The following is a 12449-nucleotide window of genomic DNA, read 5'->3' on the forward strand; positions in this document are numbered from 1 at the left end:
AAAATTATTGAATTGTCTAAATTTTCCTATAAGATTAAAATCTTTTTTTCATTTTTAATCTACCAGACTCAACTTTTAGCTAGGTGGAGTTGGAATTGAGCAAATTTTATTGAACTCTGACTCCTCAACTCTCACTTCAAAGTATGTTTCCTTTTTAATATAAACTGCAGACACTAAGATACATGTTAGAGACGAGTCTGAGCATGAAGAATTTTAATCCAAACTCAAGATACATAAGATTACTGTGAGTCTGCTTAAAATATACCCAGATAAAAGACAAATCTTCTGGTCACCCCACTTGGATGCCTAAACAAAGAAATTAGTCATTAAAACCCTTTTTTATCACTAACCTGTAACCTTAGTGACTGATTCGAACATTTGTTTAACAGTAATACAGAAGTTTATAAATTTTTTTTCTCACGAATCTGACCCTTTATTTACGCAAACAAGCCTGCGTCAATCTTGGGTCAAGCCTGTCTCATCTCTAATGCATATTTACATAAAAGAAATTGAAGACAAAAAAGACGTCTCATTGATTGAAATATGAAAATAAATGTTTGTTGTAAAGAAAAACTAAATTATAAATCCATAAATAAGTTTTATTTCTACAAAAACAAGCAAACCTGCATATTTATTACATTAGCACCTGAGATAGATAAAGCATTTTATCAATTTAAACAAAATAGAACTATTGTTTAAATTCATGATTTTTGTTTAAAATCATGATTCAGGATTCAGTGATTTCACTCTTTCCCTTTCACGTTCAATATACTGTGGATAATCCTAAAACAGAAATGAAGCTTTACAATTACATTCTTAATATTCAAATGTATAACAATTTAATTCACAATAACAACCATTCAAAAAACATATTTTTAAACATATGACTATTTATATATGATAAAGTAAGGAAATTAAAGTTCCTAATTTAGATGCTCAAGATGTAGATTAAATAAATAAAAAATATGGTGTTAGTACAGTGCCCAAAATGAAAAACTAAATACTCGAATAACTTTTTCGAAACCAACATACAATTTTAATGGTTTTAAAATATGGCTTTCATTATGTTAATTTAATAGTACAGACAAAATTTTAAGCTGCAAAAATGTTCTTTTTCTAAATGAACACACCTTTTTTTGGTAGATTTGAATATTTGGCTAGATCGTCACTATATGAAAAATATGTTCCTAATAGTTTATAGGGGGACAAAATTTTACCCCTATAATGTTGCTTTTGTTTCTTGTACATTTCACCATCTAGAACAGTGGTTACCTACTAGCAGCCCGCGAACTAAAATATATTAGTCGTCATTTTCTGCGGACAATTTTCTTAAAAAAACATATGAGTTTAAATTACTTTTCTTTCGTTAAAAAAATCCCCAAATTTCTTCGTTTCTGTTCTGAATTTAACATACCAACGGTGCAAAAAAATTTATTTTTCAGGTAAAAATCAACTTTTTATTTTAATTTGTAATTTACTTTTGTTTTGTACAACTTGATAAAAATCTGACAGTAAGACTTGAAAGAGTCATATAAAATTTTGATAAAGTTACGGCCCATCATTTGACTGGTGTTTTTAATTGCGCCTCCCGGCCTCATGTAAGTTGGAAACCCCTGGTCTATATGGTCACAAAAGTTTATGAAATGGATGACCTATAACATTTCAATCTATAGATTAAGTGGTAAGCAGATGAACTAGACAAGATAAATGAAGCATTTTCTTTACATGCTAACAGATTTATATTTTGTACAAATATGTTCAATGGAGGATCAAACAAATTTTTGTTCAAATTATGAATAGAAATCAAAACACATGAAATAAGTATTTAATTTCTTTACATAGCAAAAGGTGTAAGAAAATCAAAAAGTATATTTTTATGCACACAAATTTAAAAAAAACAGGCAATGGAAAAGCATCAGAATTTCAAATAAAAATTACATGCATATGTAAATTTTTTTAGAATTTGCATTCAGTTATAAAGATGGGATTGGGTCTGGTCATTAGTAATACTGCATGAATAAGTTTTATCACCACTAAATAAAAGATAATGTTGATTCTTTTAATATAGTTTCATCCATGAAAAATTTCCATATCTGTACCTATGCCAAAATGATCGTCAAGCTTTGATGACAGTAGTTCGTGAGAAACTAAAAAACATATCACAGAAGAGGGAGAGAACAAGGAAGGGTATAACTTACAGCCATTTTTAATGAAAAATTACAAGTTTGTTTTAAAAATTCCTTTAGTTAGTAGTAGTAAAAATTCCTTCAAATAAAGAGTCCTATATAAAATTTTGAGAAAGTTGCAGGCAGCTATTTGACTGGTGTTTTTAATTGCGGCCCTCGGCTTCATTTAAGTTGGAAACCCCTGATTTAGAACTTAAGTAAATCAGAAACATTTGAGCAAATATCAGTTTGCTTTTAAAGATAATCCCACTTTAAATGAGTTTTTAAAAACTATTTATATTGAATGAAGTAATTTTCGTAATTCAGAGATGGATAGCTTAATTCAAAGATACATACATAATTTAAAATAAGAAAAAATATAACATTTGAATGAAAGAGATGAAGGAAGGGATATCATGAAAGAAAAAGAAAAATTAAAGAACATTTTGCATTACAATTTTATCAGAACATTAAAAATAAATGTTAACATTTTTATAATATAAAATAAATCGTAATTTAATTCTGACTTGCAGCTAACTTTACAAAAAAAAAAAAAAAAAGAAATAATTATGACAGGATAACAATGTACTTAAAAGAATCTTACTAAATATTCATAAGTTTTTTTTTAAAGGTAGAAGTTTAAAGAAGCTAAATAAATTAAATTGTCTTTTTTCACAATGTTTCCATAGAAACAAAAATATTGTAAAACAACACAATTTGCAATTACGCTTGTAAAAAAGGTTTACAATAATAGGGTTAATTTAAACGGTTTTTGGTGGGGAATAAAATCTGAAATATACATATAATATCTAAATATTACATAATTTCACAAAATTAAAAACTAGTAAACTGATAACTTACTTTACAAAACATATATATTAAAATTTAAACTTTCAAGTTCATGGCAAATTTTATTAATGCTGGCAAGTCCATAATCAAGGAGATGATGATGAAGACATTGTAATAAGGACATAACAAGGATAGTTAAAGTAAAGTAAAAAGTAATATCACCAAAACTATTTCAAATAAAAAGTCACCATCTTCAAAAAAAAAAAAAATAAATAAAATTATATATTATTATTTTGAGGACTCCAATTTTATGCTGCTGTCTTATTTTTAAAAAAAATGAATTCATTTATTACTAAAATTAGGCTATTTTCATATGCAGATTTTCAAATCAAAGTAGCTGTTTTTCTAGTTTTAAAACAGAATCTTTGTTATTACTTGATTTCTATTATTGTTAATTATCAATAGCATTTAAAGTAAATTGTTATATGATTATTGCTCTAATTTTTACAACTATAGAATTATGACAGATGTAATAAATTACCTACCCAATTCTTAGTTGCATTCAAGTTAATTGTCAATTTTGTGAAACTTTTTTAAACTTGTAAAAAATACACACTATAACTCAGTTAATATACCCAGAATTCTAAAACACACACAAATAAAAGTTTGAAAGAAAAGATCTCAATGAATCTTGAAAAACACGGAAGGCAGAGTTTTTTTTTTTTTTTTTTTTTGAGCAGGGAAGGTAATGGGTATTTTCAAACCAAATAATTTGTAATTACTTATAGAAATCAAGTGACTATTAAATAAATTTATTAAAGCCGATAAAATAACGACGGTACTTAAAACTGTTTATAAATAGGAATAAGTTTTCGGAAGTATACGTACATCTAGAGGCTTGTAAATTGAATGAACAACTTGGGAACCAGCAAACATTGAAACCAATGAAGCAGTCATAAAAGTTAAATACTTGAGCCACGAAACCCCAGCTGGCATTAATCCAAATCTTTAAAATTCAGCCAGAAGAAACTAAAAATAAACAAAGATATCTAGAATAGAAAGAAAGGTTATAATCTAATATCAATTTAAAACAAGATAGAAATCTAATCTGTCTTTTTAGGAAACTTATTAGCAGCAAGTTTTATAATTAGCTTAATGTTAGTTATATCTAAGAAAAAAAAAACATAAAACAGTGTTTGTAAAACAACCCTCATTGGCAAAGTCTGACGACAATATCAACATTTGCCTACGTGAATAGTTGACTTGAAATGGTTTCACATGCAGCATAGCATAGGTCAACAGTGTCATCAGTTTATGATAATTTCTAACTTATTTTGGTAGATGGTGAAAACAACCTGGAAAAAAAAAACCATTTCAAATGTGAAATACTGGTACATTAATAACCTATATAACCACCAGAATTTTGAATGCAAGCATGCAAATGGGCATACTTTGTGTCATATTGATGCCGTGTCATTCTTGTGGGATGGAGCTCATGTCTGTTGCACTTGATTTGCCAATACGGGGGTAGTTAATGCTGGTTTTGGACGTCGCTGAAGTTGTCGCTCACTCATGTCCCATACGTGCTCGATTGGTGAAAGATCTGGTGATCTAGGAGGCCAAGCCAACACGTTGACATTCTGTAGAGCATGTTGGAGTGGAATAACCACGAGAGTGCTGCTGCTGTTATAGAAAAATTGCTCATAGGAATAACAGACCATAACTCCAGGTGTAGGTAAAGTGTGTATAGGCCAGAGACGGGTCGGTAGCAGGCACTCACCTGGCCTCCTTTTAACTAATATACAGTTATCGCTGGCAGCAAGGCAGAACCGACTTTGATCAGAAAACACAATCAGGAACAATCTTTGATCAGAAAACAATAGATATCCACTCTGTCCTTCAGGGAGAACCAACTTGGCACGACTCACATCAGAAATGGCAGAGGTTTGGAAGGAGTGAAATACATGCTGCAGGACTTGTCGCTCAAAGCTGTACTTGATGTAACTAATTTGTAATAGTTTGTTGTGTCACTTCTGTGCCAACTGCTGCTTGAATTTCTGATGCTGATACAGTATGGTGGAACCGCCTGTTGTTGAGTAATACTGATTCTTTCTTTCTGCCATTTTAATTTTTTGATCTATCTCAAAATGAGCTTATAGATAAATTTATGTGGATAATACAAATAAATTCTCATATATAGTACATTAATGTTAATAAATACTAAAACGTAGTAACAGATTAATGGTTAATAAAAAAGAAGACATTCCTTTTCATACCTAAGCTTAATGCTAATTGAGAGAAGAGATTGGTCCAATCCTAATTCCAAGAACATCCCCTAAATGTTCCCTTTTCTTTTATACACAATGGAAGATTGGTTTTTATTATGTCTATGAAAACTAGCCTCCCTTCTCTATATTTTTCGGCCCAACCTTTAAAAAATTCTAGGAAAAAATACTTCTCAAATGTGTATACATATACAAATACACGCACACACACTATATACTATAAAAGAAATATATTTAAATTAGCGGTTCCGAATTATCTGAATTTTATGATTTTATACATTAAAGTGGTCAGCTTGGATAGTGGGAAACGTAATGCATACTTACGTAAATATTTTTTGTAAAAGACTATCTATGTAAAAACAAATTCTATGAGTCGCACTCATCAACTCAAAATAATATATATTTTATAATTTATGAAGGCAAACAAATCAAACGTTTTTTCTTCCAGTGTAATGAAAATTAAAAAGGAAACTGGAAAATCAAAATTATTCCAGTGTAAAATTTTCAAGAAATGCAAATTTATAAGCTACTATGAAATATTTTTAAAGGCTAGCAATTTATTCTAATATGACAAGTGAAAAATTCCAGTTACCAGAGCAATTCAGCTTTCTATTCTGTTTATTTCTCAGCAGTACAATAATAATTTTGTATTGCACTTCATTCATAGAGAGCATCTGAAATGCTTGCATCTAACTTTCTACAGGCACGTGCGAATGCTTGATGAGCCGTTTCCGCTGCATACATTTTACGTACTTAGCCGTCCAGAAGCTAAACGAACTTGATTGGCGAGTTTTTTTTTTTTTGAAAGTGATCAGAAATGAGCGAATTGCATGCAGCAGGAATGATCCATGTGCCATCCGGATGCAGTAATGGTTAAACAAAAATTGCTAAGCGGAAACGTTCAAATTAAACATCACACCAAAAGCGTTAGCTGTACAGCGTTGCTATGCAGTTACTGTGTTGAATTTTGGATAAAGGATGTTGAAATTGTTGCTGTTTCGTTCCGACTTGAGAAAAAATATAAATGCGGAGTGTTTGATATAAAATTCTCACAAAAATAAGATTTTACCAAGCACTTGCCTGCTGTTGAGCAAACTTAATCATGCGTTGCAACAGTAAATCATTATATGACACAAAAATATAATTTAAATAAACACTTTATTTTTTTTACTGATTTATGTACGTTTTATTATAAATCTTTCTTTAAATCGACTTTAATGTGTTCATTGAAATAAAGTTAATATTAATGCAGTTTATGCTATAAAATATTTCACAAAAACATAATTTAAATAAGCACTATTTAAAACTTTATTCATGCAGTATGTGTAACACATGGTTTATTGAATCATGCAGTATCAATATAACAACATATCTTTCAAGTCAAAATGTTACTGAAATTATTTTCTCTGCACAGTGAAGAAAAATCATCATGGATGACATAACATTCTCACAAAGACAAGATTTGTATAAAAACTCTATTATTAATACTGCAGAAAAACTTAATTTGTGCAGTGTGTGTAATAAATCTTTTGTACAGAAAAGTAGCTTAAATCGACACTATCTGGTACATACTGGTGAGAAACCTTTTTCATGTAATGTGTGCAATAAAAAATTCACACAGCAATCTAATTTAACGAAACATTCACTTAGTCATTCTGGGATGAAACCTTATTCATGCAGTAAATGTGATAAGACATTCACTCGAAAAGATCTTTTAGACAAACATTTTTTTGTTCATACTGGAGAGAAACCTTATTTATGTAAAGTGTGTTTTAAATCTTTCACTCATAAAAGAAATTTAAGTAGTCATTATTTTGTTCATACTGCAGAGAAATCATATTCGTGCAAAGTGTGTAATAAATCTTTCAAATATAAACTAAGTTTAACTCGACACTATCTTATTCATATGGGAGTGAAGCCTTATTCATGTGATGTATGTAATAAAACATTCTCTCAAAAGCATGAATTAAACCGGCACTCTGTTGTTCATACTAGTGGAAAGCTCTATTCATGCAGTGTGTGTGATAAATCTTTTACTCATAAAAGAAGTTTAAACAGACATCATCTTGTTCATACTGGAGAAAAACCTTATTCATGCAGCGTTTGTGATAAATCTTTCAAGCGAAAATATAACTTAGATTCTCATTATCTTCTTCACAGTGAAGGAAAACCTTATTTATGCAGCTTATGTGATGAAGCATTCTCAAAGAAACATGATTTAAATAAACATTTTCTTGTTCATACAGGAGGGAAGCCTTATTCGTGTAATATATGTGATAAAGCATTTTTACGCGAACATGATTTGAAAGAACACTCGGTTGTTCATACTGGAGAAAAACCCTATTCGTGTAGTGTGTGCGGAAAATCTTTTGCGCACAAGAGGAATTTAAATAGGCATAATCTTGTTCATACTGGAAATAAACCCTATTCATGCACTGTATGTTATAAAGCATTTGCACAGAAAGATGCTTTAAACATACATTCTAATGTTCATATTGGAGACAAATCTTTTGTGTGTAGTGTGTGTAATAAATCTTTCGCATATTTAAGAAGTTTAAATCGTCACTATCTTATTCATAATGCAGAAAAACCTTATTAATGCAGTTATATATGATAAAGCAACCTCACAAAATAAAAAGAATTAATCCTTTTCATACTAGTTAGAGGTCTTGTTTATGCCTTGCAGTATGAGTGAGAAAAAATTTATCCAGAAAGTAAATTGAAATAAACCCTTACTCATACTGGCAAGAAGTCTTATCTATCCAGTTTGTCTAATTAGTCTTAAGCATATGTGTATAAACAAACATTCCTACAGAAAACTCATTGAAATTCATGTTTTAGTTCCTACAGGAGAGAAACTTCATTTATGCTGTATGTGTAATAAATCCTGTACTAATGAATCAAATTTAAATAACTTGTGTGCTTCTCAAAAAGTAGAGCAATTTATAATTTAAAAATACCTAATGAACAATTTAGGAAAATTACTAGAAAATGTATCTTGCGTATAAAAATTATACCAAAGAAAATGGAACAAAAGAGCAGAGTTAGTTATGTTTGTTGTAAGTTATTTTAATATGTGTAATGTTTGTGCAGATTTTTTGGGACCCTTGACCCATTTGTGCCTAGCGTACTTTTAAAAGGAACCTTCCATATTTATTTGTAAATTTACTAAATTTTATTTTACTTCATTCTAATGGAAATAGTAAAATATTATAATAAAGTTCTGTCTTTTTTATTACGCACAAGCAGGGTTGGCTGGTTCATACCAATGTAGTTTAGACCAAAAAAATTTTTTTTTAAAGAAAATCATTTAGATGACTTAATTTGTTGTTTATATAATTATCTTTACTGTAAATCCAACCATATGAAAAAGAATTTTTTCATTAAAATCTTTATAATCTTAAATTTTATTGCCAATGTCAGTCTGTTGCTACATGATGATTAATATATATGATGAATGTATGATGTGATAGAAACTTATTTGATGTTTAATTTTTAAATGTTAACTTATTCTTATTCTTCTGCAGAAATGTATTTGCGAAATAAATTAATGTGGATAAATTTAAAATTAAGTCGAAATGTCTCTAAAAATTCTTAAAATCAGGATTTGATTCTTCTGTGAACCTCAAAACTGTGATTTGCAGATTTTGGCAAATCAATAATTTACATTCTGTCAAAATTTTCTCCGAGTTCCACTAATTTAAATTTCACTACTAACACAAAATCGTGTCGAATCTGCCCTTATCAGAGACCACTTTTCTTCCTAAGTTTTTATTTATGCACAACAGTGACTTTTTTTACTTGGATTTGTGAGAGAAAAATGCAACTTCAAAAAACTTCCAGAACATGAGACTAGGAAGAAACATATTAAATAGTAACTTCAGCTAAAACTACTGAATTACTTGAGCACTCAGAAGCATAAAATTGATGATCTAAAAGTAATTCCGAAATAGCAAACATTTAAAAGATTGCTTGCCAGAAAAATTATGTTTTTTCTCATTTTTTTTAACTTATATTTTAATGTGTAAAAATTTTGCTGCAAATTCCAATTTGTAACAGAAGAATTATTGAATGAATGTAATATATTTGTCAGATTTTTGTTTGGCTAAAATTTAATCAAATTTATTTGTAATATGATATTGCAACATGCTTATTTTGATTAACATGCTTGATATCAATGAAAAACTTGTGCCTGATCTTTCTTTTCTTTTGCAGTTAATACAATTATAATTTTCTCATGGGTTTTAAAATCCCAATATTATCACGGCATGCAAAATGTAAATTGCACATTTCAGTGATACTTTTTCATGCACTCGATTTGTGTTGATGCCATCGTAAGATTGTGCGGTGTTTCTATCGTTTTATTGGCTATAATTGTTATGAATTTTCTCTATGTTTATTTTAAAAACCTATATTTTTTAAACATTATTATTACAAAATGAAAAATTCAATTTATCAGTCAATTTTTGAGAGGGCAATGCTTTTTTCATAGTTATCTTTACTGATATCCTTGTAGTTTTCGATATATTTGATCGTGATATTTTATACACAATATTCAGAATCAAGAAATTCATATTGCACACTTAAGTAATAATTTTTTTATATGATTTGTGCAAAAGCAATATGCTCAATTTACTAATCCATGTGCTGTTTCAATGCTGTTTTTTTCTTTGGCAGTTATTGCTGTTGATTTTAGCATGACTTCTTAAAATCCTGATATTATTATGGGAAATTCAAATCGCCTACCTGAGTATTCACTATTTTATGCAATATTCTATCATTTTCTCAATAAAGTTTTTGGCAGTTATCGCTATTGGTTTTGGTATATTTTTTAAACTCTTAACAGTTTTATGATATTATTTATTATAACACTTGAATCTTAAAAAAATATACATTTAATTAACCCCTTTATGACATACATGATTTGTGTAATTTTATTATAGACATTGGCAATCTTTTTTCAGTTATTGACATGAATTTCTTAATTTTTAGTATCCCTTTCTTTGTGCAATGATGAGTAACAAAGTGTGGAAAAAGAGGAATAGGTTATTATTTTTTTCTAGTATTAATATTATTTTATATGTTGATGAGAAAAATTTATAAGATTAAAACTTTTTCTTTCTCACTTTAAATTTTATAAATGTTATTTTTGTACATAAAAATGATAGTCTTTTTCTACAAAATAAATAAAATTGCTAAAATAAACTACACATTGAGAACACAATTTTTGTAGATCTTTTATTACAGCAATCAAATGTCTTTTAAAATTATATTGATGGTTTTGTTTAAAAACAAAACTATCCTATGTTTTGATGGGGGTTTTTAAAATTATTTAAAAATGCAATTTTAGAATGATTTAAAGTGAAAAGATGTTTTTTTTATATATCTAATTATATAGTAGATTGTGTTTGCTTCAATGAAATCATAAATGTAAAGAGTTGCTTTACAGACTGAAATATTTTATATTTCGAAATTTGTTCAGTTATGATTGTAAATGATTTTTTTTAATGTGTGTATATAGTATAGGTTTATTAATGATTCTAATATTTTCAAAATACAATGATCATACAAAGGAGCAAATTTAAAAATATTGAAAAATATTCAAAATAATTTAATATATTATCAATTTAAATTATTTTATTTAATGTTGCATTATTTATAAGAACTGTTATGCTTAAAGCATCATCCTGTTTAAATAAAACAAAAAATTCTGAATTGACGCAGACATTATAAAAACATGCTGCTTTAACAACATTCACCATAAAAATAACTCTAATGACCTCATGGGAAAAGTGAAACGTCCAAAGTTGTAGTCTGTGCGACGAACTTAGAACCAACGAACTTAGCTTTTTCCTTTGAAACCTGTCATGAGTCTTTCGTTCGAACAGAAACTTTTCCTTTGCTGTTATCAGTGAAGTATCTTTATTTTGTGAAAATGCCTCATAATATGAAATTTTTGTTTGCAAGTTAAGTTGAAATGTGAAGTATGAATAAGCATACTCAAAATATGTATGTTTATTTATGTTTATAGAAGAAAAGTTAATGTTTTTTTATTGATGTAGACAATTCTATAAACTGCAATTCTCCATAAATCATATTATTTTAACTTGTGTAAACAGTAAAAATCGTGCAGTTAAGAAATTTTGGTAACTAGGCAAGAAATTATGACTTTTTACATTATTGGTTAAAATAAAATGTAATTCAAAAGCTAAGCAAACCAAAACTGATAAAATTCTTTATTAGTTCGAATGCTTCGGAAAATTTAAAATTTTTTCTGTGAATAGTAAATATTTTAGTGCATCTTTTTGTATTTTTAATTGTTCATATCTAAAAACTATTTGTCCGCCAGTGAACTGATCGTAATGACACGGTTCTCAGTAGAACACCGAAGTCAAGCACCACTGGGTGAGGTCAGTAAGTGGGTGGATGACCACTTTGATCAGCCTGCGTAGGAACCGAGGGTGCGCGGTATCGGTCCTCTTTAAACTGTTATGTCGTAAAGTGCTCGACTTTGCGTGCAGGACGTCGGGCTACTAAAGCAGGGGAGCCATCCCTTCTGCAGAGGCTCAAAATTGCAATGGCATGCTTTGCATCATCCTCAAGGATGCTTCCCAGACTGCTGCCAATAGCCATTGTGCAACTCTAGTGCGACATAAATAAATTACGTACCTAAGCACTATTTTAAAGCATTTTAAGATAGATCTTTTTCAGACCGAGATTGCCATTTTTAGAAAGTTAATTTAGATTTGTGACATGCTCTATGTTGTAACAAAAAATTCTATAAAATGCAAAATTTTGCATTTAAAGATTTGCATTATGATGATCTTCTACTGTATTTATTGATAATGTTAATTAATTTTAGAAAACATTTCATGATCATACTTAATAGTAGTTTAATTAATTTTAGTTTAGAGTGTGTAAAGTATCATTATAAATTTTTGTTTTAAATAAACGGGGAAAAAAAACTCTGTTTCTCATTTTTTTTTTTTTCATTTTAATGTGCTAAGGTCAATATTAGGTGGGTTTTATTTTTTTTGCTTGCCAAGACACAAGAAGTAAGTTTTTCTCTCATTATTATTGAAAATATTTTTGTTAGTTAGTTAATGTGTTTATTGCAATAGTTTTTATTGCAATGTGTTTTATTGTGATGAGTTTTAAAGTAATATTATAAATTTGTGATATTGTATTTTTAGTAGTGTTCTATATATAG

The 12449-nt window shown here is 28.7% G+C and overlaps 1 protein-coding gene across 3 annotated transcripts; it reads right to left on the reverse strand.

Moving 5' to 3' along the window:
* Window positions 1–578: 578 nt before the first annotated feature.
* Window positions 579–5967, reverse strand: sloth2 (ubiquinol-cytochrome c reductase complex assembly factor 6 sloth 2). 3 transcript variants are annotated; one of them, XM_087149890.1, is made up of 3 exons: window positions 5832–5967; window positions 3843–3983; window positions 579–783 (listed from the first exon to the last, which is right to left on the reverse strand). In XM_087149890.1, the coding sequence occupies exons 2-3, from the start codon at window positions 3948–3950 to the stop codon at window positions 721–723; spliced, it is 171 nt and encodes a 56-aa protein (XP_087006016.1). In that variant the 5' UTR covers window positions 3951–3983; window positions 5832–5967; the 3' UTR covers window positions 579–720. The 3 variants fall into 3 exon arrangements, with proteins under 3 accessions (XP_087006016.1, XP_087006018.1, XP_087006017.1); XM_087149892.1 differs by having other exon boundaries at window positions 3843–4003; window positions 5832–5946; XM_087149891.1 differs by having other exon boundaries at window positions 5564–5880.
* Between the last annotated feature and the right edge of the window lie 6482 nt (window positions 5968–12449).

Source organism: Parasteatoda tepidariorum, chromosome 8, assembly GCF_982258835.1.
Source record: "Parasteatoda tepidariorum strain Cologne lab strain chromosome 8, Ptep-v5.0, whole genome shotgun sequence".
NCBI lineage: Eukaryota > Metazoa > Arthropoda > Arachnida > Araneae > Theridiidae > Parasteatoda > Parasteatoda tepidariorum.